At 40.3% G+C, this 26817-nt stretch overlaps 1 protein-coding gene and 1 long non-coding RNA gene across 6 annotated transcripts in view; one reads left to right on the top strand and one right to left on the bottom strand.

The window, feature by feature from the left end:
- The window catches only part of LOC117513713 (glutamate receptor ionotropic, kainate 2), a 1177061-nt gene that overhangs the window by 872864 nt on the left and 277380 nt on the right, over positions 1–26817 (top strand). For all 5 annotated transcript variants that reach the window (XM_034173955.1, XM_034173957.1, XM_034173956.1 and 2 more), the window contains exon 14: positions 7416–7633. In XM_034173955.1, coding sequence (XP_034029846.1) covers positions 7416–7633 — 218 coding nt within the window. The remainder of the gene's footprint in view (positions 1–7415; positions 7634–26817) is intronic.
- LOC117513717 lies at positions 505–21164 on the bottom strand. Its single transcript, XR_004561686.1, has 4 exons — positions 21154–21164; positions 19878–19884; positions 13071–13076; positions 505–630 (listed from the first exon to the last, which is right to left on the bottom strand). It is a non-coding gene; the product is annotated as an uncharacterized LOC117513717 (long non-coding RNA).

Raw genomic sequence — 26817 nt, 5'->3', positions numbered from 1 at the left:
CTAAAAAAAGCAGTTTTGAGTTTGTAGCATCAACAGCAGATGCTATTATTATTGTGAACTCCCCCTTTTCTACTTTTTTTTTTACTAATAGCCCAATTTCATAGCCTTAAGAGTGTGCATATCATGAATGCTTGGAATTGTTGGATTTGTGAGAATCTACTGAATCTACTGTTACCTTGTTTCCCATGTAACAATAAGAAATATACTCAAAGCCTGGATTAATCTTTTTAGTCACATAGCACTACTATTATTCTGAACACTACTGTAGTTCTACAGGCCATTTAAAATAATGGTCTTTGTTAGGTAGATGTGGCACAGTGTTTCTGAAGAACACCCTGGTTGGGGGGTTGACTGGTTGAGAAGATGTGGCTGAGGATCAGAGGGGTGTAAAATTTGGTTGGGTCCGCAGTGACACCATGTTAGTCTACATTGTAGAGAGGCTCCTCTGCTCAGTGGCTTGACCCGCTCCCCCAGAAATCTGTGGGATGTGCTGTTTGCTTATGACGTTACCTTGGGTACATGACAGTCAGCACCAGCCAGTCTCTGTTTGGGTTCAACTTGCCTCTCTGAGTGGTTTGCTCCTCTTTTCTGTTCTGGTTTCTGAGGTGGACCCTGGTAAGAAGCCCTGACCTTCCACGTTTACTTAAACAATACAACTTCTATAGATCCGACACACAAGAACAAAAATCTCCTGCTGGTTAGACTGAAAAATATGTGATTCTTTCCATACTCATTATGTTGATTGCAGTTGATGCTAGTCTTTTGATGAATGGGCAAAGTGGGTGGCTAGTGGTTAGTTTCATGTGGTTCTGATGCCAGTTTGGATGCGATTATCTGGACTTTACTGAAATGTTCAACTCAGAAGATGTTCTGTGCTGTGTACCAGCCAATGTCATAATTATATTCCGAGTAGTAAGACTCTTTAAGACATCCAACCCAAAGTGGTCACAACTCTACTATCAGCTGACTGTGTAACTCTGCATTCCACTAGGTGAAGGATACATTTTGGAAAGACTCTCCAAGGGTATTTAGGGCATTAAATCTCATGATATTTCATACCTAGCAAATGCAGAAGTTCTTCTTATATTGGTTTTGGGTTTGATGAAAAGGTTATCATTGTGATTATCAGTAGAAAACTTCTGAAACACACCTGGAGAGTTTCCAAAACTAGTTATAGTGGGAAACTGAGTGAGATGACATTGAAAATATACAGTATATAAACCACTGCCTACTTTCACATAAGAAAGGATCAAATGGGAGATGGTAGGTTTGCACTTGAAACAACTAAAGGTGAAAATAAACACGAGCCAAAAGACAACAAATCAGTGTTTACTGACCAGCTGTTGGCAAGAGTCAGTTGTTGGGAAGAATACCTGATTGTCCAAACACTTGACCATGTTCTGATTGGACAGCTGCTCTGACTGAAGAGACAGAGACAGAGGTCCCATATGTCATGTGACATCACGCCATTTTCCATTTTTTATGCACAGTATACTCATGGATACAGTGTGACAGTGGATTACATGCTATTGAGTTAGCATCTTCAACTTGTGCAATAACAGACTACAAACAATAAAACCAGCTTTGGGCTGTTTTTGATTTCTAAATGAAAAGAAAGACCAAATAACAAAATAAAAAGGTTTTCACATCTTTGCACCATGAAAGGTCATACAAGGCTCAAATTTAACATTGTATTATTTGATACTAATTAACACAAATGTTGGCAGTTTAACAGTAATTTTGAGTGTTAAACACAAAGTAAGCAGCAATAGATGTCTCCCCAGAATGTATGTTGATGGACAGGTTATAGCTGTTATAGATTATGTTTTGGTATTTACCGAAAAAGGTTCTCAAATTAACGCTCCCTTTACACGTTGCACTCAACAGTACTGAACAAATGACACTTTCATAAGTGAAGAACCAATACCTCTCTGTTTTCAAGGCTCCAGTTATTGTACGGTATCTGTCATATCTGTGCTACAGAGTAGTTACAGCAAATGTGACACTGTAGCCCAGCAGTACAATGAACCAGCCTGAAAGTATTGATTTGTTTTTATAGTACTGTTGTAATGTGGTAAAGATTGCTTCAAATTGGACCAATCCTGAATTAGGATAATACTGTCTGTGCAAGCAATGGATAAAATTACCTGACATATGTCCAAGTTTTAGTAAAAATATGTAATCTATGTAATCTACACTTAATATGAGGCACAAGCACTTAAGTCAAATTTCAGGAATATATAAGGTCTTGTTTTTAGATAACCATCCACCCATTTTCTATACCCGCTTACTCCAGTTTAGGATCATTGTAGGAGGGTGGGGGGTTGGATCCTATCTCAGCAGTCATAGGGCATAAAGCAGGGTACACCTTGGACAGGACGGCACTCTGTTGCAAGGCCAGGCCACATATAGACAGACAAACACCTTCACCCTCACACACCTACGGGCAACTTAATGTTTACAATTCACCTAACCTGTCTGTCTTTGGATGTGGGTGGAAGTCAGGCACCCAGAGGAAACCCACACAAACACAGGGAGAACATGCAAACTCCACACAGAAAGGCCACAGGTAGGAATCAATCCCATAACCTTCTTGCTGTGAGGCAACAGTGATAACCACTAAGCCACTGTGCTGCCCTGTTGTTAGATATCACATTTTTAAGGGCCCCTTCACACATAGTACAAATGTGGTTGAATTGCGCATGAAGCAGCAATCGTATGCAATACGTGTAAAATCACAGCTGCCTCTGTCCTCATACATCCATTGCTACAACTATTTGCACCAGTGGCTGAAAGACAGAGTGTGCACTGTGAGAGCCCATCGAACCCTCTTGCGGCAGGTGTCGGCCAAATTCCAGCTGGCACACACGAACATCTAACAACATTTGCTTGGCACTGAGAAAATGTGTGGTCATTTGCACTAACACAACAACACTCAGCAGACAATCACTGTCGTGCTGGATGTGAAATTTGTCTAAGTGCTGCCATGAGTGTGGCTTTGCAAACAGACACAGTGACATGATGATGTGTGCACTGAACTGAAGGGGTGTGTCCAAACAGCTGTGGAGATCGGTGGCTCTGGATGTCACGGCTGGGGAAAACGTACCATGTTTGGACAGACATGAACTAATAACTGTCCACTGTGATGGGCATGTGTCTGCTTGCTGTCCTCACGTGGACACGCATAAAAACATATATCACTGTTGCAATGGGCTGCAGTGAGCGCATGCACAGCGTGCACATTAACAAGCTACCCCAGGTGAAACAGACTGTCATATCATAACACACAGTGGGCGATCTGAATTACACGTCAGCCATGTGAGCTCTGTTCCACATGATGTGGTGTCTGTCCTGCAGTGCACTGTCCACAAGACACGCGTGTCGGACATGACACGTGTGTGGGGCCGGCCAGACATGCCGCCAGCAGATCTGGACGTGATAAGAGTGCCCTGCTTCATCATTCATGTCATTTCATGACTGTCCTTTTTTGACCATGGGTCATAAACAGAGGAACAGATCCATCGTACATATTGCCCGCTTCATAGGAGGGATTCAATAAAATCCTGTATTTTTATATGGTGTGTGGTTTTATTTTGAATTAAATATGTGCATGTCCATCTTGATATCAGGCATTTTCCTGCACTTTTTACAGGACAGCGATGGTAGCTCAGTGGTAAAGTTTCTGGCTGGCAGTCAGACCTTTTAGAAATTGCAGGTTCAAATCCCGTGGATGGCATGTATTTTTTAAAATTTTCACAGCAGCTGCATGATGTGGTTACACATCGTGCCTGTGCTGTTTCTAAAAACATGTGACAATTCCTAATACGATGTGGTTACACATCACACAGCTGCTCACCCTGTGTTCCTGCGTGCACGAAATTGTCGCAGCATGTATTTTTTAATGTTTTATTTATTTATTTTTCACAGCAGCTGCGCGATGTGGTTACACATTGCACAGCTGCTTGCACTGTGTTCCTGTGTGCATGAAACCATCGCAGCAGCATCGTTCACGCCTGCCCGTTGGCTCAATGTTTTCATGGTTCGCTCATACGAGCTGTTCCACCATGATTCACCCTGAGTTGTACTCATTCATATGATGTGTGAAGGGGCCCTAAATCTTGTTCACTGAAAATGTTCTTGGAAACATCTTGTTTTGAGTCAAAACAAGCATTTTTGATGCATCATTGTGAAATATTAAAGATGGTGTGCTGTTTATAAAAGATGTGACAATACCTATTACACACATCAAGCTCAAAATGACTCTCCACAGCCAATTTCAAAATCTTATTTCAAGACATCTTAAGTGAAATCTAACTTGTTCCAATCTGTGATTTCATTTTACTAGTTGCAAGTTTAAACGGTTTGTAGCTTACGAAAATTGTTGCTGCAAGTGTGTCTTATATAAAGTGTAGTAGATTACATTTTTGACTTGAAATTACACAGATATACTTTTTGGATTTTGCATTGTTGCAGTGTGGTGTTTATAACAGAGTTAAATCTCTTTCATGCAGAGGTCTTCATGGGCCCACTTCGTTCCAGTGAACCACAATCCACTGAGCTATGCATTCCTGTCATCACTGTGCTCATTGTCCTTTGTTCCCCTGGTCTTTTGGTTCTATTTAGTAACAATTAAAAATAAAAAATAAAAAGACAAACAGAAAAAAACAATATCCACAGCTTACATAAAACATATTGTAACCAAAGTGTCTAACAAATAAAGTCAAACTGTACAAAATGTGTGCACCAAGAAGGTATGAAATAGTAATTTCATAAAACACATTTTAATTAATTGAGCTTTTCATATTTGTGCAAATATATTACTTGACACATTGACTCTTTTGTTGGAGTAATTAGCATCTTCTTCCATGACTATTAATATACACTATTTTCATGAAGCATAAATGTACTGAATATAAAAAGCTAAAGGAAATTAATGTCACATTTATTCACTTCATTCGAGGACTTAAAGCCATTTAGGGCTCAATAATTATCGTATGTCTGGAGTTAGAATCAGTGACACTTCACACACTAATACCTTTTTCTGCTGCTCATTATTTCACATAGTATCGCAACACAGTCAGAATATTTCTTTTGTCTCTGCTTAAGTCTGACTCAGTCCACTGGAAGGGTTTTTCAGTTCCTGTGGAAACCTTTGAAACCACAAAGACGTATTATCTCTAATCTCACCTTTACTTTGCACATCACGTAATTTCACCTTCTGTAGAGCTAAAAATGTGGCAGAGCAAGCCAATACAAACCAATACCTCTGTTAAAAAACAAAACAAACAAAAAAGTATTGTGTGTAACTATCACCATGGTGTTGCAAAGGCAGTTTGTGTTCCATAAATGTGGGAAAGGTTCCAAATTCGTGTGGACGTCCAGGCTGAAGCAGTGATGTTCCCAGTCTACAGCAGTGATATCAAGCTGTAGCTGGCTCACATATTCCTCTCTGTGTTCTCAAACAGCTCACTCAGGGGATCGCGGCAAAGACAGGAAGTTTGATGAAAAGGAGCGTGCACATTGACTGTCCCACAAAAGGAGCCAAACACACAGTTCTTGACCTCATATCTTTCTGGCTCTTTATCGGCTTTGAGTTAGTGTGCAAAATCCCAGCTTTCAATTGCTTAATCCACTTGAGTAGAATAGTCCTGATATAACCCGGGCCCACCTTCTTTCACCCAGACAAGAAACCTCAGAATGTACTCACACACAGAAGTGCTTGTTCATGCATCCAGCATAAAACATGAATGAAAACAGAAAGGTCGCCTTACAAACAGAAAATACTTGTATTATCTGACAGAGTAAAAGTCTACTTAGAAATAAAACATCATGTTGTGATTTTCACCTGTTAGCTTTCGAAATTGAACTAAAAAAAACTGTGGCTCAGTTCAGAGCACAATAAGACTGAAGACCTATGGCCCCTTCACACATAGTGCGAAGTGTAGAGGACGTGTGGACGAAAACGGCAAAACAGCGCAAAATTAGACCACTACCAAACATCGCATCTACGAGCAGGCGTGCACGACGCCAACGCTCACGCTGCTGCAGCTGCTCGCAGTGTGTTCCGTGGGACAAGCTGCACCACATTGCGCTGCTGATTTGGAGGAAAATGAAATAAAAACCAACTGTATAATTCGTGAATATCACTGGGTTGATATATATAATACATAAAAGGGGACGCAATACAGAACTCTGCGGTTAAATAACCCTGGTTAAAAAAAAAACACACCATTCACAAGATTTGATCCCACATGTCCTAATTACCAGACAGCAACTCTACCACTGCACCACAATCACTGTTTTATAAAAGGAGTGTGAAATGTCTCTAAACAGCAAGCAGACAAACATACTTCCTCAAAAAAAGAAAAAAAAAGCACTGTGATAACTGATCAAGCAGCATTTGCTGTAGTGTATTTCTGCTGATATGTGACTGAAAGTGGCGTATTTGTCGTACTGTTGGACTGTCACTGTCCTGTCAGACAGCCGTGACATTCACATAACTGACGCTCCGGTCCAGCTGGACCTGTCAGTGTGCGCACTCTCCAGCTCGTCGCAAGCGATATATGTTGTTATGTTTTTGATGTGAGTACAAGCGTGCACACAGATGCGTGTGTCTGTCAAAACATGGTGCGTGTTCTGCAGTTCTGATGTCCAGGTCCAGAGATGTCAGCAACTGCCACACCCCCGTCCGTTGAGTGCCCAGACCAAAGTGTCCCTCTATGATCATATGAGATGCACCTTGCCTATGGAGGGAACCACACACACACATACACACACACACATGTTGTGGGGGGATGGCACGCCACATCTCGGCAACTCCACAGTCATGTGGAACTTAGACAAATTTCACTCCCAGTATGACAGTGGTCGTCTGCAGTCTCTTTGGCCGACACCTGTCACGAGAGAGTTCGATGGGTTCGCAGAGCGCACACTTTGTCTTTCAGACACTTGTGTGCACAAATAGTTGATGCAACAGGTGTACAAGGCATTGGAGGCAGGAACCGACATTACACAGTTTGCACACAATTCCTGCGCCATGCACACTAAGTGTGCACTTCGTCCAAACTTTGCACTATGTGTGAAGGGGCCCTTAAGTAAGACTTAATATTCATCAACCCCCATTTACCGCCATTGTTCAAAACTGACACCAAAACTCCACTAGGACTGGCACCACCATGTTCAGTTTTCAGTAGATACACAATGAGGACCTATTGCTCTATTGTCAGTAAAGTCCAGTGGAGTCTACGTTTTGTAGATTATGGCAGCCTTCTGTATACGTTGACCACTTTGCCCACTCTGTGATGTTATTTTTGAGTGTATGATCCAGGCAGCAGGTGCAGAGGCCTGGGTTCTGCCCCGTCTCCACCCTAGTGCTGAAACAGACCTCACCCCCTCCTTCTGCTCCTCTTGTTCAGGATCTGAGCTCATGCCGAAAGCCCTCTCTACCAGAATAGTAGGAGGAATCTGGTGGTTTTTTACCCTCATCATCATTTCCTCCTACACGGCAAACCTGGCAGCCTTCCTCACCGTGGAGAGGATGGAGTCACCCATCGACTCAGCGGATGACCTGGCCAAGCAGACAAAGATAGAGTATGGTGTGGTCGAGGATGGAGCTACCATGACCTTTTTTAAGGTTAGTTGCCAAGAAAGTTACAGTCATCTGTATTGTAGTGTCTGAATGCACCACATCTCCAACAGAGTCACAGTGAGGGCATTTTATTGATGCTGTTGATGACTGAAATAGTCATCATCATGATCCATATACATACTAAATATACATATAAATTTAATAGTGTTAAAAAAAAACAAATAATGAAAGACACCAAAATGGTTGTGGCTATAGCTATAGGCTCAAGTCATTGAAGAGTTGATGTAGTCACCATCATCAACAACCACTGCTGGTAGTACAACCCCTGGCAAAAATTATGGAATCACCGGCCTCAGAGGATGTTCATTCAGTTGTTTAATTTTGTAGAAAAAAAGCAGATCACAGACATGACACAAAACTAAAGTCATTTCAAATGGCAACTTTCTGGCTTTAAGAAACACTATAAGAAATCAAGAAAAAAAAGATTGTGGCAGTCAGTAACGGTTACTTTTTTAGACCAAGCAGAGGAAAAAAATATGGAATCACTCAATTCTGAGGAAAGAATTATGGAATCACCCTGTAAATTTTCATCCCCCAAATTAACACCTGCATCAAATCAGATCTGCTCATTGACATTGACCCTATGCCATGACATTGACCCTATGTGTCTTTTTGCAAGGAATGTTTTTGCAGTTTTTGCTCTATGGCAAGATGCATTATCATCTTGAAAAATGATTTCATCATCCCCAAACATCCTTTCAATTGTCCAAAATATCAACATAAACTTGTGCATTTATTGATGATGTAATGACAGCCATCTCCCCAGTGCCTTTACCTGACATGCAGCCCCATATCATCAATGACTGGAAATTTACATGTTCTCTTCAGGCAGTCATCTTTATAAATCTCATTGGAAAGGCACCAAACAAAAGTTCCAGCATCATCACCTTGCCCAATGCAGATTCGAGATTCATCACTGAATATGACTTTCATCCAGTCATCCACAGTCCACAATTGCTTTTCTTTAGCCCATTGTAACCTTGTTTTTTTCTGTTTAGGTGTTAATGATGCCTTTCGTTTAGCTTTTCTGTATGTAAATCCCATTTCCTTTAGGCGGTTTCTTACAGTTCGGTCACAGACGTTGACTCCAGTTTCCTCCCATTCGTTCCTCATTTGTTTTGTTGTACATTTTTCAATTTTTGAGACATATTGCTTTAAGTTTTCTGTCTTGACGCTTTGTCTTCCTTGGTCTACCAGTATGTTTGCCTTTAACAACCTTCCCATGTTGTTTGTATTTGGTCCAGAGTTTAGACACAGCTGACTGTGAACAACCAACATCTTTTGCAACATTGCGTGATGATTTACTCTCTTTTAAGAGTTTGATAATCCTCTCCTTTGTTTCAATTGACATCTCTTGTGTTGGAGCCATGATTCATGTCAGTCCACTTGGTGCAACAGCTCTCCAAGGTGTGTTCACTCCTTTTTAGATGCAGACTAATGAGCAGATCTGATATGATGCAGGTGTTAGTTTTGGGGATGAAAATTTACAGGGTGATTCCATAATTATTTCCTCAGAATTGAGTGATTCCATATTTTTTTCCTCTGCTTAGTCTAAAAAAGTAACCGTTACTGACTGCCATAATATTTTTTTCTTGATTTCTTATAGTGTTTCTTAAAGCCAGAAAGTTGCCATTTGAAATGACTTTAGTTTTGTGGCACGTCTGTGATCTGCTTTTTTTCTACAATATTAAACAACTGAATGAACATCCTCCGAGGCCGGTGATTCCATAATTTTTGCCAGGGGTTGTATGTCATACTGTACAATATTTTATGCATTGGGTCATGATAAACTAAGGTTGTTTTAATTGATTAGACACTGGAACTTTAGAAAAAAAAAACCAAAAACAAAACACAGATGAACCTACTTTTTCATGTGATGGAACGCTTATTCCATATAGCAGATTACCCAGTTTGAATCAGATCCTTCTGTATTCCATATTTGTTCCAGAGTTTGTTTCCAGAACATACAGACTTTTACATGTTATCTCCTCTTTTGACTATTTGAATCAATATAGAGGTACGCATTGCCACACTTTGGGCATGATTTGTTATTTTTTAATCCGTCATCATTTCACAACCTCTGTTTTAGTGTATGCAGTTTAATTCAAACCTGCAAACTGCACTTACGCAAAGCATAATGGACATTCTGCATGTTCAGGCTGCACACAATCAGTGACGAGTTACAACTGGAGTGAAACACCCACTGAGAACATCTTTGACTTCATGGGGAGAATTCAGCATCCACTGTCATCATTGGAAGACAAATAGCCTCGATAGCACCGACAAGACACTGTTAGGCACAAACACATTTTCCACATCCTGGAAGCACATGTGGACTATTGGCATGGCAGAAGAACTGCAGTTAGGTTTTCAGCCACTGAGTTAGCTTGAAAAATATTCTAGTAAACTGTACCAACAAATGAGCAGACTATTGGACTTAGCACAAGGTGTACTCAGCTTGGACAACCTGACTGGGAATATCATGTGATGATATGGATTGGCCATACCTTCAGTGGACTGTGAGGAATAAGGGAGAACACAGAGGTTCAAGGGCCTCATGTACACAGGGTGCATACACACAAAAACGTGGCATATGTCTGTCTACACACTAACATCCACATGTATCAAAAGTGAAATGACCATGGTAATGCGTGGTGCACCACGCAAAATTCCTGGCTGGCGTATGCACATTTCAACAGCTATTGGTCCACTGGCGACATCACCATGAGTAACATCATTGAAATTTTAGATTTAACATAATTTATGTGAATAGTAGAGAAGCTTGAATCTTCGACTGGACTGGGTTGCTTGACGCGAGGACGTTTCGCTTCAAATCGCAGAAGCTTCCTCAGCTAAAATTCTTGCTCTGGTGGTCTGACTTCTGTCTTGACTCTTGTAGAGAAGAATAATCACCCTCTATAAAGAGGGTGGTTATGTTGGGATTTGATTCTGTACAAATAAACTGAATGGAATTCTTAGAGAGGGGGATCTTTCCATTTTTCTAAGCAAATATATCTTAGAAAATTAAAAAGCTACACAGTATTGTGGCATTGGGGTTGATGATATTCGTCTGAGATGCTTAAGGCTGTGAACACTGTCAGGGTGTCTTTGGTGACATGCATCTTCAATGCCATGAGGAAGGGGGATAGTATTTCTGGACTGGCAGAAGTAAGGCTTGTAAAGATCGTCTCCACCTTTGGGGTATCACAGTACTTCGACTCGTGCAAAAAGGGAAATACAGAGGCATTACCTAACTTTAGATTCACATCAGAACCTTTCTGGTTATGACAAGACTGTGGATCAGTTTGAAATTTATGTCATTTATGGGCAATTTCCAGAATAGTTAATGTACAGTTAAGCCTCTTAAATGTGTATTTTCAAATATTCATTAATTTACTTAACACTTTTTCTGAGTATTAGCAGTCTACAAAAGCTCAAACCTCATTAACATCAAAAGTAAAACATGTTAGATTCTAGAACGCATTGTCTGATATACAAATATCTCTGAAAAGTGTTGAAAAAAGCAGGACCTGTTTGGATGTGTTTTTGAGGTTTTGTATTTGTTTTTGTTTTTTTTTAATCTGTCATTGTTTTCTGTTCTCTTGTGTGGGTGTGTCTCCTTGTTTCTGTCATGTGTCCCCTGTTCTGCCCTCCCTGTGTAGAGTATGTGTGTGTCTCCCCATGTCTGTTGTGTGCATCTGTGTGTGTGGGTATTGATTAGTTTCCCTCCTCCAGTGTTTGGATGTGAGCGTGTGTCTGCCATTCGACCCCCTGCATCCTGCATCTGTGTGCTTGTGGTGTCTCCATCCTCCCACTCTGGTTTGTGGAGGTGCATTGCTCCGACCACCCGCTGTGTCATGTGTTTCTGTGGTTATTTATTCTCAAAGTTCTTGTTCCACACAGTGGCAACACTTATTAATGGACAACCACCTGTAAGTCACTCTCCTTTTACAGGATTTACATTCAAGATGTTCAAGATGTTTGTCACATGCAAATATACAATATGTAAAATGCAGTGAAAAGTGTCTTTGTACCTGCGCTGACAAGACAATAACAACAACATAGCAAAAGCACGCAATCATAAACACTAAAAAAAGTAAAAGGTTCAATAAATAAAAGTGAACTAATATATATATATATATATATATATATATATATATATATATATATATATATATATATATATATATATATATATATACTCAACAAAAATATAAACGCAAAACTTTTGGTTTTGCTCCCATTTTGTATGAGATTAACTCAACGATCTAAAACTTTTTCCACATACACAATATCACCATTTCCCTCAAATACTGTGCACAAACCAGTCTAAATCTGTGATAGTGAGCACTTCTCCTTTGCTGAGATAATCCATCCCACCTCACAGGTGTGCCATATCAAGATGCTGATTAGACACCATGATTAGTGCACAGGTGTGCCTTAGACTGCCCACAATAAAAGGCCACTCTGAAAGGTGCAGTTTTGTTTTATTGGGGGGGATACCTGTCAGTATCTGGTGTGACCACCATTTGCCTCATGCAGTGCAACACATCTCCTTCGCATCATCCGTGAAGAGAACACCTCTCCAACGTGCCAAACGGCAGCGAATGTGAGCATTTGCCCACTCAAATCGGTTACGACGACGAACTGGAGTCAGGTCAAGACCCCGATGAGGACGACGAGCATGCAGATGAGCTTCCCTGAGATGGTTTCTGACAGTTTGTGCAGAAATTCTTTGGTTATGCAAACCGATTGTTCCAGCAGCTGTCCGAGTGGCTGGTCTCAGACGATCTTGGAGGTGAACATGCTGGATGTGGAGGTCCTGGGCTGGTGTGGTTACACGTGGTCTGCGGTTGTGAGGCTGTTTGGATGTACTGCCAAATTCTCTGAAACGCCTTTGGAGACGGCTTATGGTAGAGAAATGAACATTCAATACACGAGCAACAGTTCTGGTTGACATTCCTGCTGTCAGCATGCCAATTGCACGCTCCTTCAAATCTTGCCACATCTGTGGCATTGTGCTGTGTGATAAAACTGCACCTTTCAGAGTGGCCTTTTATTGTGGGTAGTCTAAGGCACACCTGTGCACTAATCATGGTGTCTAATCAGCATCTTGATATGGCACACCTGTGAGGTGGGATGGATTATCTCAGCAAAGGAGAAGTGCTCACTATCACAGATTTAGACTGGTTTGTGAACAATATTTGAGAGAAATGGTGATATTGTATATGTGGAAAAAGTTTTAGATCTTTGAGTTCATCTCATACAAAATGGGAGCAAAACCAAAAGTGTTGCATTTATATATATTATACACATAAATGGCTACTTTTGTCTTTCTGTCTGTCCGGAATAGGCTCTAAAACTACAAAAGGTGAACTCTCCAAAGATACATATTCTGAACCACCATGACATGGGCTACAACCTGGTACTATTTTCAAACAAAAAAATTAATATTAAGACAACAATATTAGCAATAATCTGATACATACAGTTGAACCATATGTACCTCAGTGGCAGTTGTACTCCAGCACAAACCTCTCAGCTTTAATAGCTGGCCGCTGGCCCTATGCATATATGCAGGAGCTCAGTAGCCTGCCTACTGCTATAAACAGAGCCCAGACTCCTGGGCTATCTGCTGCTGGCTGCTGGCTAGCACACATAGCGTGGGTGTGCATGCCAGCTTGGTTGTATAACCAAGCAGATTCAAATATCCACCTTGATATGAATGCATCCTTTCTCTGCACATGCTTCACGTGGGTGCTACAAACCTGTTTGACTCTCCTTGAAAAGATTTGAACAACTCTACAAACTTTAGTGTTTTCAGACCTGTTTATAGCAAAAACAAATGTGAGTATTCTGTCATTTACTGACTAATCATATACTGAACATTTTGATTGTAAGAATATAAATACACAATTCAAGACAAAGTAACTTTCTTCCATGTGCTTTGTTATCCCCATACTCCCCTCTACCAATATTACACCCATGATATTTGACACCATGTGTGAATGAGTAGATATGCCATATAAAAATAGTCCTTAAATCTGGTTTAATCATTATGGTAATATGCACCCTCAAATTGAGATTTTTCTGTACCTAATGGCCAATACTGCGTTATGTTTATCAACTTCAAAATAAATACAGGGTAAACTCTTCATAATGCTGTCCCCAGGAACAAGGATTTAGACCTGCAGATAAGGTGCCAGCTCAGAGACGTAGATGGGTTCTCCCCATGCCAGGCATTGGTGGCTGGGGGGGTAAATCCACATGAATTTTGATCAAACTTATACACAATCACTATAGCATGAGATCATGTCATAGTGATGTCATGTCATAGAGATCATGTCATGAATAGGCTGTATCAGAATACAGCCTATTCCTTCTTGGAATGAAGGTTTTCACTCTTAGCAGAGAGCTTTCAACCACAGGCTGTAAATTAAACTTTAAAAGTTTACTGGAAGGCTGTAAATGAAAATTTAAAAGTTTACTGGATAAAATATCAAGCTTTGTCTTTTCTTGCAATTTGTACATGTATTTCTAAACATTTGCACATTTTCTAAAAATAAAGGTGTAGAGTGTACATGAAGTGTATCACTTGCCTCACGTTGATCATAATGTATCAGGCAAATGCATGTTTTCTGTATCACAATGGCACTCTGCAGATCACTTGAAAAGTGATGTAGTTCTAACTGCTGATGGGGCAGCGCCCTTTCAATCAGCCAGTAAGCGGGCATAGCGCCTGTGTTCTCCAATGTCGCGTTGTATATAGGCTGCTCATTATGATGTAAATATCATAAATTAAATTTTGTTATTTATCAACTCTTCACAACCTGCTGTCCTATTATAATAGTGCACTAGCTTTGCGGTTGATCTAATAGTTTTGGTATGTTGATGTTTCATGGCTCAAACTGTTTTTAGTGGTCAAACCTCTTTTTTACAGTTGAAAAGATTGTTTGTTCTCTAACTATACCAATGAATGCATAACTTTAAGAAATATGCAAGGCAACATTTACACCATTTAAAGATGGAATGCCTCAAAGTGTGCAAAAAGAAACCACTACTTTTGCTGATAATGTGGCTGGCCTGAATATGGCAGAACCTGCGATCTTCCACAGTTAGTTAGTCAGATGCTCCAGAGTTGGTAACCCCAATCAGCTGTATATCCACTTTCCTGACAGAAGGACAAGGAACATTGTCTACCAAGAGGCTCTTCAGAACTATTGGTCAGTAAAAGCTACATTTAAAAATATATTCAACATCTCAAATCTAAAATTAATTAAATCATTTGCTTAAAAGCCATTTTATTTTTGTAGCATTCTTATAAACTAGATTTGCAATGTATTAACAATTATAAAGGTCATAACATCAATTCTGATTAATGATTATGAGCATACTTGATCTGCAATATAAAGTCTGAAGAACTTCATTGTTGTTTCTTGCATGCAGCAAAATTCAGTTTTCTCTCTTGGTTTGGGGATTCCACCTATTTTGGGTTTTTAGTTCAAACCTTTGCCCATTCGGACTACATATATACTTATAAGATATCTACAATTATGACAAAATATAAACTTTGGAATATTTTGTAGATTATATCTTCAACAGGTTAACCTGGGCAACGCCGGGTACCCCAGCTAGTGTATGTGTGTATATGTGTATATATATATATATATATATATATATATATATATATATATATATATATATATATATATATATATATATATATATATATACACATATATACACACATACATACATACACATACTTAAAATATTATTTACAGATGCACAAATATGCAGATGAGTTGTCAGAGGGTTATGCAAAATGTAATGGGGGGTTAAATATGCAAGAAAAACTGAAAACTGAAATTCCCTATTTTAAATTCAGTAAAAGGGTGGCCTGGGGGAATAAGCTTTCACAAGGTTTCTTAGCTTACTTCGTGAAGAAAACAGACAACATTAAGTTAAACATATCCCAGCATGCCGTAACCCAGCCACTACACTCTGCCATCACTGAGGTATTACCCAGATGTACAGCATTGGATAGTATCTCAGTAGGTGTGCTGACGAAACTTACAACAACTTACAACTTACTGACATCTACAAAAAGCACAACCTGCTTATTTGGTCCTATACCAACAAAACTGTTTAAGGACGTGTGGCCCACTCTTGGGTCGACTGTGCTGGAAATGATTAATCGCTGATTAACCTCTGGATCTGTTCCTAAATGTTTCAAATCTGCAGTTATTAAACCATTACTTAAGAAATCTAATCTTGACCCTGGTGTGTTGAAAAATTATAGGCCGACATCAAATCCATCATTTTGCTCTAAAATTCTTGAAAAAGTGATTTCACACCAGCTCGTGGACCACCTTACTGAGAATTATGTTTTAGAGTCACTGCAATCTGCATTTAGAAAATATCATTCCACAGAGACAGCTCTCACTAAAGTGGTGAATGATCTTCTGCTTGCAATGGATTTGGACACCATTACAGTTCTGGTGCTGTTAGATCTTAGTGCTGCATTTGATACCGTGGATCATCATATTCTACTAGATAGGTTGGAGAATCATTTTGGGATTTCTGGGAGTGCCCTTGCATGGTTGACATCATACCTGACCCGTCGTTCTCACTGTGTTTTGTACAACAACACTACCTCTAACCTTAGTGACATGAAATTTGGGGTTCTACAGGGGTCTGTCTAAGGCCCCCTTGTTTTCTGTTTATATACCACTCCTAGGGTACATATTGTGGCGTTTTGGGATTACCTTTCATTGCTAGTCTTATGATACTCAGTTATACATGCTGATAACTGCTGGTAATCTCATCCACATAAAATCCTTAGAGGATTGCCTTGCCTCAGTGAAAAGCTGGATGTCTAGCAATTTATTTAGTTTTAAACTCTGACAAGACTGAAATGATGGTTCTTGGTCCACTGAGACATCGGCATCCATTTGACCAGCTAACGCTTAGTCTAGGCTTGTGTGTCATACATCACACTGACAAAGTGAGGAAGAATGTTGGGGTAATTTTGAATTTTAGTGAAGATTTGTCCCATCCTGTCTATGGCTGATGCTGACACCCTGATTAATGTATTTGTTTCTTATAGATTGAGCTACTGAAATATTCTGTTTTCTGGTTTATCGCAGTCCAGCATTAGGCGTCTCCAATTGGGTCAAAATGCTGCTGCCAGACGTTTGACAGGAAGCAGAAGGTTTGACCACATTACAACCATTTTGGCATCTCTTCACTGGCTTCCTGTCTCTGTGAAATCAGATTTTAAGGTTCCGCTATTAACCTATAAGACTATTCATGAACTAGCACCTCCCTACTTAGCTGACCTAATTAAACTCTGCGTACCAACCGGACTCTGTGTTCTCAGGGCGCTGGGCTACTTTGTGTCCCTATGGTGAATGAAAAGTCTGCGGGTCACAGAGCTTTCTTTTATTGTGCACCTGTTTTGTGGAATTATCTCCCTGCGTCAGTAAAACAGTCAGATCCCGTAAAGATTTTCAAGTCTACAATTAAGACACAATTATTTATTTTCCCTTTCGTATGGCTAGCATACTGGCATAGTATGGTACTATGCTTCCTAGCATTTAAATTCATTTTATTCGTGAACAGAGCAGGTTGCGACCTCCCACTTTATCTAAAGTCTGGGTCTTTTAGTGAAGATTAGGGCTAGTGGCCGGCAATCACCTTAGTACTTTCTGTTTTTGTAGTTGCTTAATCCTGACAAATTATACCTTATTTGTAGTCTTTCTGCACCTGATTCTGTTTTTATTTTTTTCTCTGTCTGAAGTAGGCTCCATCTAGAAGTGGGAGTGAGTGTGTTCTTTTGTAATGCTCATGAAATAGATGGGATCTGTGGACCCAAACCCCCTCCCCTCCCTCCCCTCTTCAGCAAGCCCTCCCGTCCTGGACACCAGCATGGACCCTGTATATTTGTATTGTCACGTGTGTCGGTAGAATGGCCCAAGCAAAGGGCCATTTGAGTCTGGTCTGCTTGAGGTTTCTTCCTCAAATCATTAGAGGGAGGTCGGAGTTTTTCTTACCACTGTCACCTGTGTGCTTGCTCTGGGGGTTGGTAAAGTTAGACCTTACTTGTGTGAAGCGCCTTTAGGCAAATTTATTGTGATTCTGTGTTATATAATGAAATAAATTGTGAAAAATATTCTGTCTGATCCAATTCCTTGCCCTGCATCTCTGGTTCATTATATTTTCATGGTTATTATTGCTGAGTTCGAAATATTAATTGTATTTCTTGCGTTTCTGGATTTTGGTTTTTGTCTTTATTTTGTACTGATTGTTGTTTAGGTTTGATCACTTGTTATTGCTTTCTTATATGTGTTTATCCTGCTGCACCCACCTTTACTCATTATTTGTTTTCATGTGGTTATTTCTCTGATGATGGTTATGTTTGGGTTTTGTTATTTATTTTCAATTCACCCTTGGTTGTCCTTTACTCTGAGATCACTGTACCTGTCAATTTAGTTCTGTCCCTTGTACACCAACTTTCTCATGTGCACTTTTGTTCCTTCTTTCATTTGTTATGCACCTTCTCATAGTTGTTTTCAGTATTTAAGCACATTCTGTGTTTCTTGTTGCGTTCATTATTGCTATCATGGTCGTAGTCATTGCATTTTACTGTGTCTGCTCTATGTTTAGGAAGTGAGTATTGTTGTGATCAGTGGAATTCCCATGTGCTTGTCTTGTTCCTCCTGCTTTTTATTATCTTCCCTGCAGTCTATTGGTCTTTTGCCTCCACTGTTCTTTTTTTGGGGGGGGGGGGTCTTTTATGCACCTGTGGTCTCACTAATCTCACTAACTGTTGAAGTGTTTGCACTTGGACTCTGCCAGTAAACCTCAGAGTTTTTTCACATCCTTGAGTTTTTTTTCCCTGTCTGCGTATTTGGGTTCAACATTACTACATACCTTAGGTATGTTGGGTATGTAGGGTAGGTATTCGTACCTTAGTACGAATGTGGCTGAATTGCACATGGAGCAGGAATTGTATGCAATACGTGTAAAATCTGAGCTCCCTCCAATGCCTCATACACCTGTTGCTGCAACTATTTGCACACACCAGCGGCTGAAAGACAAAGTGTGCCCTGTGAGAGCCCATTTGATCCCATTTGCGGCAGGTTTCGGCCAAATTCCAGGTGACACACATGAACATCTAATACCGCTCACTTGGCTCTTAGAGAATGTGTGGCCATTTATGCACTCTAAAACATGCAGCTGTGTTTCGTTATGTCCACTTGCTACCTCTCTTTAACAAAAAGAGCTCTTACAGGTTTTGGATGTTGAACTCAACTTTACAAGTTGAGTTGAGTTGTAAAGTTGAGTTCACATCCAAACTTGTAAAAAGCTATTTATGTCAAAGAGACGTAGCAAGTGGACATAACTAAATGCAACTGCATGTTTTAGAGTGTGCTATTAGCACAAAAACAGTGAGCAGACGATCACTTTCAAGCTGGCTCTGAAACGGACCATCAGATCATAAGACGCAACGGGTGATCTGAATGTCACATCACCCATGTGAGCTCTGTTTCACATGACGCGGTGTCTGTCCTGCGGTGCGCTGTCCACAGGACATGCATGCAGGGCTGGCTGGACACACGAGGTTCAGCAGATGTGGACATAATAAGAGTGTACTACTGCATCATTCATGTCATTACATGACTGTACATCTATGACCACGGGTCATCTACAGAGGAACAGATGGTTCATACTTGTATTGTCTGCTTGATAAGAGGGATTCAATAAAATGTGGTGTTTTTATATAGTGTGTGGTTGTATTTTTTTTAAATACCTCTATCACCTTGTTGATTTCAGACATTTTTCTGCACCTTTTGTCGAACAGCAATGATAGTGTAGTGGTAAAGTTTCTGGCTGGCAATCAGAGATTTTCTAAATTGCAGGTTCGGATCCCGTGGGAGGCATGCATTTTTTTTTTTTTCACAGCAGCTGCGCGATGTGGTTACACATGCTCCAGCTGCTCGCACTGTGGTCCCGCTGTGACGGTTTTGCAGCAGCGTCGTTCACGCTTGCCCAACCATGTGGCCCTCCTAATGTCGGCTCGACGTTTTTGTGGTTCACTCATACAAGCTGTTTCTCCCTGATTTGTACTTATTCGTACTATGTGTGAAGAGGCACTTAACAAAGGCACCCTTTATCACAGATTTTTAGCTGTGTTTGCTGTTCTCAGATAATGCTTTAAATCGACAACTGTTCTTGTCCTGCAACCATGTCAGCTGTTCAGGGCTGCTCAGGAATTGGATAGGTCCAGGCTATCATTTTATCTTTCACCCCTACAGGTAATTTAGACTTTCCATTTGACCTAAACTGAATGTTTTTGCCTGTGGGGAGAACATGCATACTCCACACAGAAAGGCCCCAGGAAGCAAGGTCATGTTCAAACTCAGAGTCTTTTTGGTGTGAAGCAGCAGTTCTTATTCACTGATGCACCGTGTCACTGATCAAATACTGGGGCACCTTTTAACCAGTGAAAGTGCCTGAAACCATGTAACAGTGCAGCCCCACTGATACTGTGAGTGATAGAAAAGTCTACTTTCTGCATATTGAGGATGGCATCTTAATCCAGCCATGTGTAACTTCTTTCAGTTATATCTCTCCTGCATGTATGATTTCTTCACCCAGAAGCATGTTGATGGTGTTCTGACAGGTTTCACATTTTGTTTTTTACACTTCATCCCCTCTGTCTGCATATAGGCACACATGCTTTCTAAGGTATTGCTCACACACTCTGACACATTTGTGATGAATATGTTTGCATATGTAGTGTTTCATTTTCACATGGAAACACACTACTCATTTTAAGACTGTGACCCTGATAGATGCACACCATATGTATTATTTCATCGTATTATTTCACCATGCAGAAGAATGAAAGAAGCAGTTAGTATACAAGCAGCATGTGTGCTTTTAATTTTATGACGACCTGTATGTTGATGTCCCTGTGCAACTCTAATTTCCAGCCCAACCTCAGACACGTAAAAATGCTGATTTCAAGCTAATTGTGCAGTACAGCTCAGACTTACGTGCACACGTGCACCCTGGGTGAAATTCTGTCTGAAGAGGGGGTGGACAGATGTCTAATCTTGCCCGATATTACTTTAGCAAATTACAACTCACTCATTTGTATGTGTTTTTGTCCTGTACAAATCTTTTTCTCATTCATTAAATGTGCTCCTTGTCAATTGTTGCCTGCTGATGTCTAGTGAGTCCACTGGAAAGTTTTGTGCATGCTGAAAGCTTTTATGAGCATATGTCAGACAGAGAACTTTCCTGATGGTTGTGCATTTGTTTTGTCCTGTACTTGATCATAGCTTGCCAGTGGATGTCCGTTCAGCTGCTTTCTCAGTTTGGCAGCAGGAAAAAAAAAAAAAAAAAACAACAGAATTCCATCTGCAGCAGCAGATGGCAAGAGGTCTTTTTTTCAGTAACCACATTGACAGTATGTTATTCCATGTTAAATTCACCCAGTTTTAAAATATTTCCCAGGTCACATCTCAGTCCTGTTCTGTCAACTTGATATGTCACTCATATTCCAAAGTAAGGATGAAATGCCAAATATTTGGTCTGTATCTTGAAAAGTTTTGAAGTTACAGCCTCAGGAAAATTTGGTGAATTTTTCACATTTGCGAAAATGGTGCTGGTACTAACTTGAGATGTTATAACTAGCTTGCTGTTAGCTTCACAGGTGCGAACTGTTCACCCTGTTGTAACTTTTGGTGTAGAGTGGGACGAATTTTGGTCTATATTTTATGTTCCGGCTTCCACAAAGGCCTGAAAATGATAGCAACACCAAAATTTGACATGTTGTTCATATTTCTGATTGCTACACTAGCTATGTGAGTCTAATTGTTTGCACCATGATTTATGATGTGTTACAGCATATCTAGACTTAGACTTAGACTTAGACAACTTTATTCATCCCACCAGGGGCAATTAATTTCAGCAGCCTGCATACCGGCACATCACAAAAAAAAAACAAAAAAAAAAAAACATACTACATCCACATAAAATGTGCAACATACTACATCCACATACCCATACATCTACACCTTACAAGGAATTTAAAAGACGGATAGCAGAAGGAATAAAAGATTTTAACAACCGATTCGTCCTGCAGACAGGTGAAACATAACGACGGCCCGAAGGCAACAAAGAAAATTCACCTGCCAGCACATGTCCGGGAGAAGACAAAATACAATTTGCCTTCCTCACCATTTGCTATTCACAAAAACTAGCTAGGTCTCTGGTTTCCACTCCAATGATCTTTGAACATGTCTTTGTGATACTATGCAAGCTACTTTTATCTTTCAGTGCCAGGCTAGGAAACCAGCAGATGAAAGACTTAGACTTAGACTTAGACAACTTTATTCATCCCACCAGGGGCAATTAATTTCAGCAGCCTGCATACCAGCACATCACAAAAAAAAAAACAAAGAAAAAAAAACATACTACATCCCCATAAAATGTGCAACATACTACATCCACATACCCATACATCTACACCTTACAAGGAATTTAAAAGACGGATAGCAGAAGGAATAAAAGATTTTAACAACCGATTCGTCCTGCAGACAGGTGAAACATAACGACGGCCCGAAGGCAACAAAGAAAAGGGAGAAGACAAAATACAATTTGCCTTCCTCACCATTTGCTGTTCACAAAAACTAGCTAGGTCTCTGGTTTCCACTCCAGTGATCTTTGAACATGTCTTTGTGATACTATGCAAGCTACTTTTATCTTTCAGTGCCAGGCTAGGAAACCAGCAGATGAAAGAAAAACATAAAAGACTTTCAATAAAGGACTGATAAAAACGACCCATAATAACAGAACTGACAGAGAAGGACTTCAATTTGCGAAGGAGGTACACTCTCTGTTGCCCTCGCTTCACAATGTCTGCCGAATTTACGTCAAATCTCAACTTCTCATCAAAAAAAGTGCCCAGATATTTATATGCAGGAACTTTTTCTACAGCTTTCCCATGACTAATGCTGTCTATAGCAAACCCTTAGTTACGTCTAAAATCAATTATAAGCTCCTTCGTTTTAGATACATTTAACTCCAAGTGATTTGTATCGCACCATGAAACAAAATCAGCAAGGGCCTCCCCATGTCCTGACTCCTCTCCCTGAAGAAGGGACAGCAAAGCAGTATCATCAGAGAACTTAACTAAATAGCTGCGGTGCCTGACACTTCTGCATTCATCTGTATATAAGATGAAAAGCAAGGGGGAAAGAACACAGCCCTGTGGTGAGCCTGTGGACAAAACTAAGGAGTCTGAAACGCATCCATTTACCAAAACTGTCTGTCTCCTATTCGTTAAAAAGTCCGCCAACCATTCAACCATCTGGTGAGGCAATTTAAAATCACACCTTAACCTCTTAATTAAAAGGCAAGGCTGCATCAATTTAAAAGCTGAAGAGAAATCAGCAAATAAAAGCCGAGCATGAGCTCGAGGCTTTTCCAAGTGTCTGTAAAGACAGTTGAGAATAAAAAGCTTAGCATCTTCTACTCCTTTACCCACCTGATATGCAAATTGAAGTGGATCAATATTCCCTTTCATATTTGACATTATCATATTCTTCATAATTTTCTCAAAGACCTTCATACACAGTGATGTAAGTGCCACAGGTCTAAAATCATTAAACTGTTTAGGAAATGACTTTTTCGGGACAGGAATTATAAGTGATGATTTCCATAAATCTGGCACTCGGCCGCAACTAAGTGACCTCTGAAAGATATAGAGGAGGACACTGCTGAGTTGCTCACCACAATACCTCAGTGTACGTCCACAAATTCCATCTGGACCACAAGACTTCCTTACATTAACCTTCTCCAGAAGTCTTTTCACACTATCCTCGCTAATGATTATACCATCGTCAATAGCAGAGGAAGTGCTCTCAAGGGGGAGTTTATCTGCGACCTCATAGTTCTCAAACCTAGAATAGAAACAGTTAAATGCATTCGGCAGATCCTCATTGTAGCTCCCCTCTACTTTAATTGGCACTCTATTATTATCCTGTTGGACATTAGTAACTGAAGCCATAGATTTAATGCCTATCCAGGCTGCCCGCAGATCACCACTACTGTACATATGTTCTACCTTGTCTTTGTAAGCTCTTTTAGATTTACGGATTTCATTCCTAACCTCCTTGTTAATTTCTTTCTTTTCCACATTATCTCCTATATAAAAAATTATTTTCTTCTTATTTAAAACACTCTTTAAATTTTTGGTGACCCACGGTTTATTATTGGCATAGCTAATAATATTCTTCTGAGGAATGTTGATATCCACACAGAAGGATATATAAGAGGAAACAGTCTGTGTCAGTTCATTCAGATCAGAGCATGTATCATAGAAAACCTCCCACGCAGTCCATTTGAAGCAAGCCTTCAGTTTGTCGATGCAGTCTTCGGACCAACACCTCACAGTCTTTATAGTCCGCTCCCGACGTCTACAGACTGGCTTATAAGTCGGCAAAAGAAGAACACTATTATGGTATGAGGCTCCGAGAGGGGGCATACTGATGGACCTATAAGCTTTGGCTACTGAGCCATAGCACTGGTCAACAATAGAATTCCCCATAGTTGTTGAACAAGTAACATACTGCTCGTATGTCCTCAGTACTCTGTCTAATCGGCAGTGGTTAAAATCCCCCAAAATAAATTTAAATAGCTGCGGTGCCGTCAGCTCTCGGGTGAATATAAACCAGGGAAAAAAACAACTGAGGAAATTCCCTCGGCAGGTATAAGGGGCGAAGTGAGATACTCAAAAGCTCAATATCTGAGGTGCATATTTTCTCTCGCACCACAACAGTTTTACAGTATCTCTCATTAATATAAAAACAGACCCCACCTCCTTTAGACTTATTTGTAATGAAAGAAGAGCGGTCCAGACGAATGGGGAGTCCAAAGCCGGTTAAGTAGAAATCCTCATTCCTGTCTCGTTCTCCCAGCCCAGCCATGTTTCAGTGAACGCGAGGAGGCAAGTCTCTCTAAACTCATGTTTCCACTTTGCGTAGATCTCGAGTTCATCCATCTTATTCCTGATAGACTGAACATTGGAAAGAAGGACTATTGGGAGAGGTGGGAGCCGGCATCTATCATCAAGTCTAATTCTTCTCAGCCGGTGCTGGACGCCACCCCTCCTCCCCCTTCTTCTCCGGCGTTTCCTCGGTACCAATCCACTTTCTGCAGTGTCGAAAAACCCACCCGGCAAGCCAGGAGGACGCAAGGACTCTGAACCCGCTTCTGGCAGACGGAGAGACAACAAGAGTTCCCGACTGTAGATAATCCTACCAGCACTCACGTCTCCGCCATCTTGGTAGCCGCTAATGCTCCGACATAACAGAGTCCAGAGAGCAACGAAGATCCCGATGTAAGCTCCCTTCATGTTTCCGCGTAACTCCACTTAGTCCTCGATAACAGATACAGGCATAGAAGTCCACAGCAATAACACACAATCGACAACAACAACGACACCCAGCACTCAGAACATACGCCTCAGCAGGCTGCACAGTGTCGCACAGGTAGACGAGCACCACTTCCGCTTTTTTAAGCTCTTTTAGCTTTACGGATTTTGTTCCTAACCTCCTTGTTAATTTATTTCTTTTCCACATTATCTCCTATATAAAAAAAATTTTTCTTCTTATTTAAAACACTCTTTAAATTTTTGGTGACCCACGGTTTATTATTGGCATAGCTAAATGCCAATAATATCTATACAGACAAATGCCAATAATATCTATACAGACAAATCATAAATCATATTGTTTGGAGCAAAATCTATATTCATTAGAAATCTGCTAATTTTGAACACGCTTCAAAATATGCCGATTTTCTGCACCCCAGATGACAGTGTTGGTATTTGAGCATCGCATTCATATTTTTAACATGTATTCTTACATATCTCAAGATAATGTGTAGAAAATATGATTTTGAATCAAAGCTTCCTTACAGCCCTAGCAAATCTTGGTGTATTTTTCACTTTTTGTGAAAACTGTGCTTTTGGTTAAAAAATAAAAAAATAAAAATCAAATTATTGTTGGAGTTAACTGCATTCTAATCATGTTATGGGGTAACATGTCATAGAATCCAATGGCCATTGACCTTGTTCAAACATTGCTTTGGAGACCAAGCATTCATCATACTCCAAACTACCATTTGTCAATCCAATTAGTAGGAGAGCTATGGATTTGTTTGCAAAGTATGGTAAATGTAATGTGGCTCTAGATGTTAAGAGTCATGAGTGACTGTGAGGAGTTGCATCCATGTTCACAGCCACAGGAGCATGACACAGACCCCCAGACCAAACACCATACAGGGCCTCAAAACCTACAAGGAGACTAGACCAATTGTTCCATGTGATGCTAGCTTCAACCCTATTCCTTAACATTATGATCTGTCTCCTCACAGATTATGTATTTTGCGTTCATAATGTTGAACACTAAGAGGCAACAGTGCACATCTGCAAAGTGTCAGGAAGTAGAAGGTGGGTTTCAATCAGTCACAGGCATTAGTGGTCCTGCCCAGCCCCCTGACATCTCATATATTGTTTTGTCCGGCTCCCGTCTTGGTGAAGGTCTCATGGAGTCTAACAATGCTTATCATCACGTGATCAGTGGCTAATTGACATCCACCTAAAAACATTATTGCAGAGCAGTAAATTAGACTCTTCAACAGATTGACTAGTTCGGACAGACCCACCATTTCCACCAAATATTGTAAAAATCAGTGATATTAATGCACCCTGTCTATCGCATACGCAAAAAACATGCAAGTACATTAATGTTTAATGTTGTTTAACAGTTTTCTATTCCAGGCTCAAAAATCAGCTTCATTTACAAAGTATAATGGAGGCCAGTTTATTGGATTTTGATGAGATGAGCACTGTTGAAATTCCAATGAAATAAGACAGAAATGCATCTGAAATTTCAACCTCTGTGGCAGAGCTAATAAGGTTCTGTGCAAAAATCAAAAAAAGGTGAACAACCCAAACTTTTCATGTCTCTATTCTGTTGTTGGTGCTGTTGGTCTTTCGGCTTCTCTCAGTTTGTCACAGTCACCACCGTGGATCCAGTACAGATCCACATTGGGATTTGGCACAGATTTTACACTGGGTGCCCTTCCTG

This window comes from Thalassophryne amazonica, chromosome 7 (assembly GCF_902500255.1).
Source record: "Thalassophryne amazonica chromosome 7, fThaAma1.1, whole genome shotgun sequence".
Lineage (NCBI taxonomy): Eukaryota > Metazoa > Chordata > Actinopteri > Batrachoidiformes > Batrachoididae > Thalassophryne > Thalassophryne amazonica.
The sequence above is the reverse complement of the archived record's forward strand: the minus strand, read 5'-3'. Positions and strand labels throughout refer to the sequence as shown.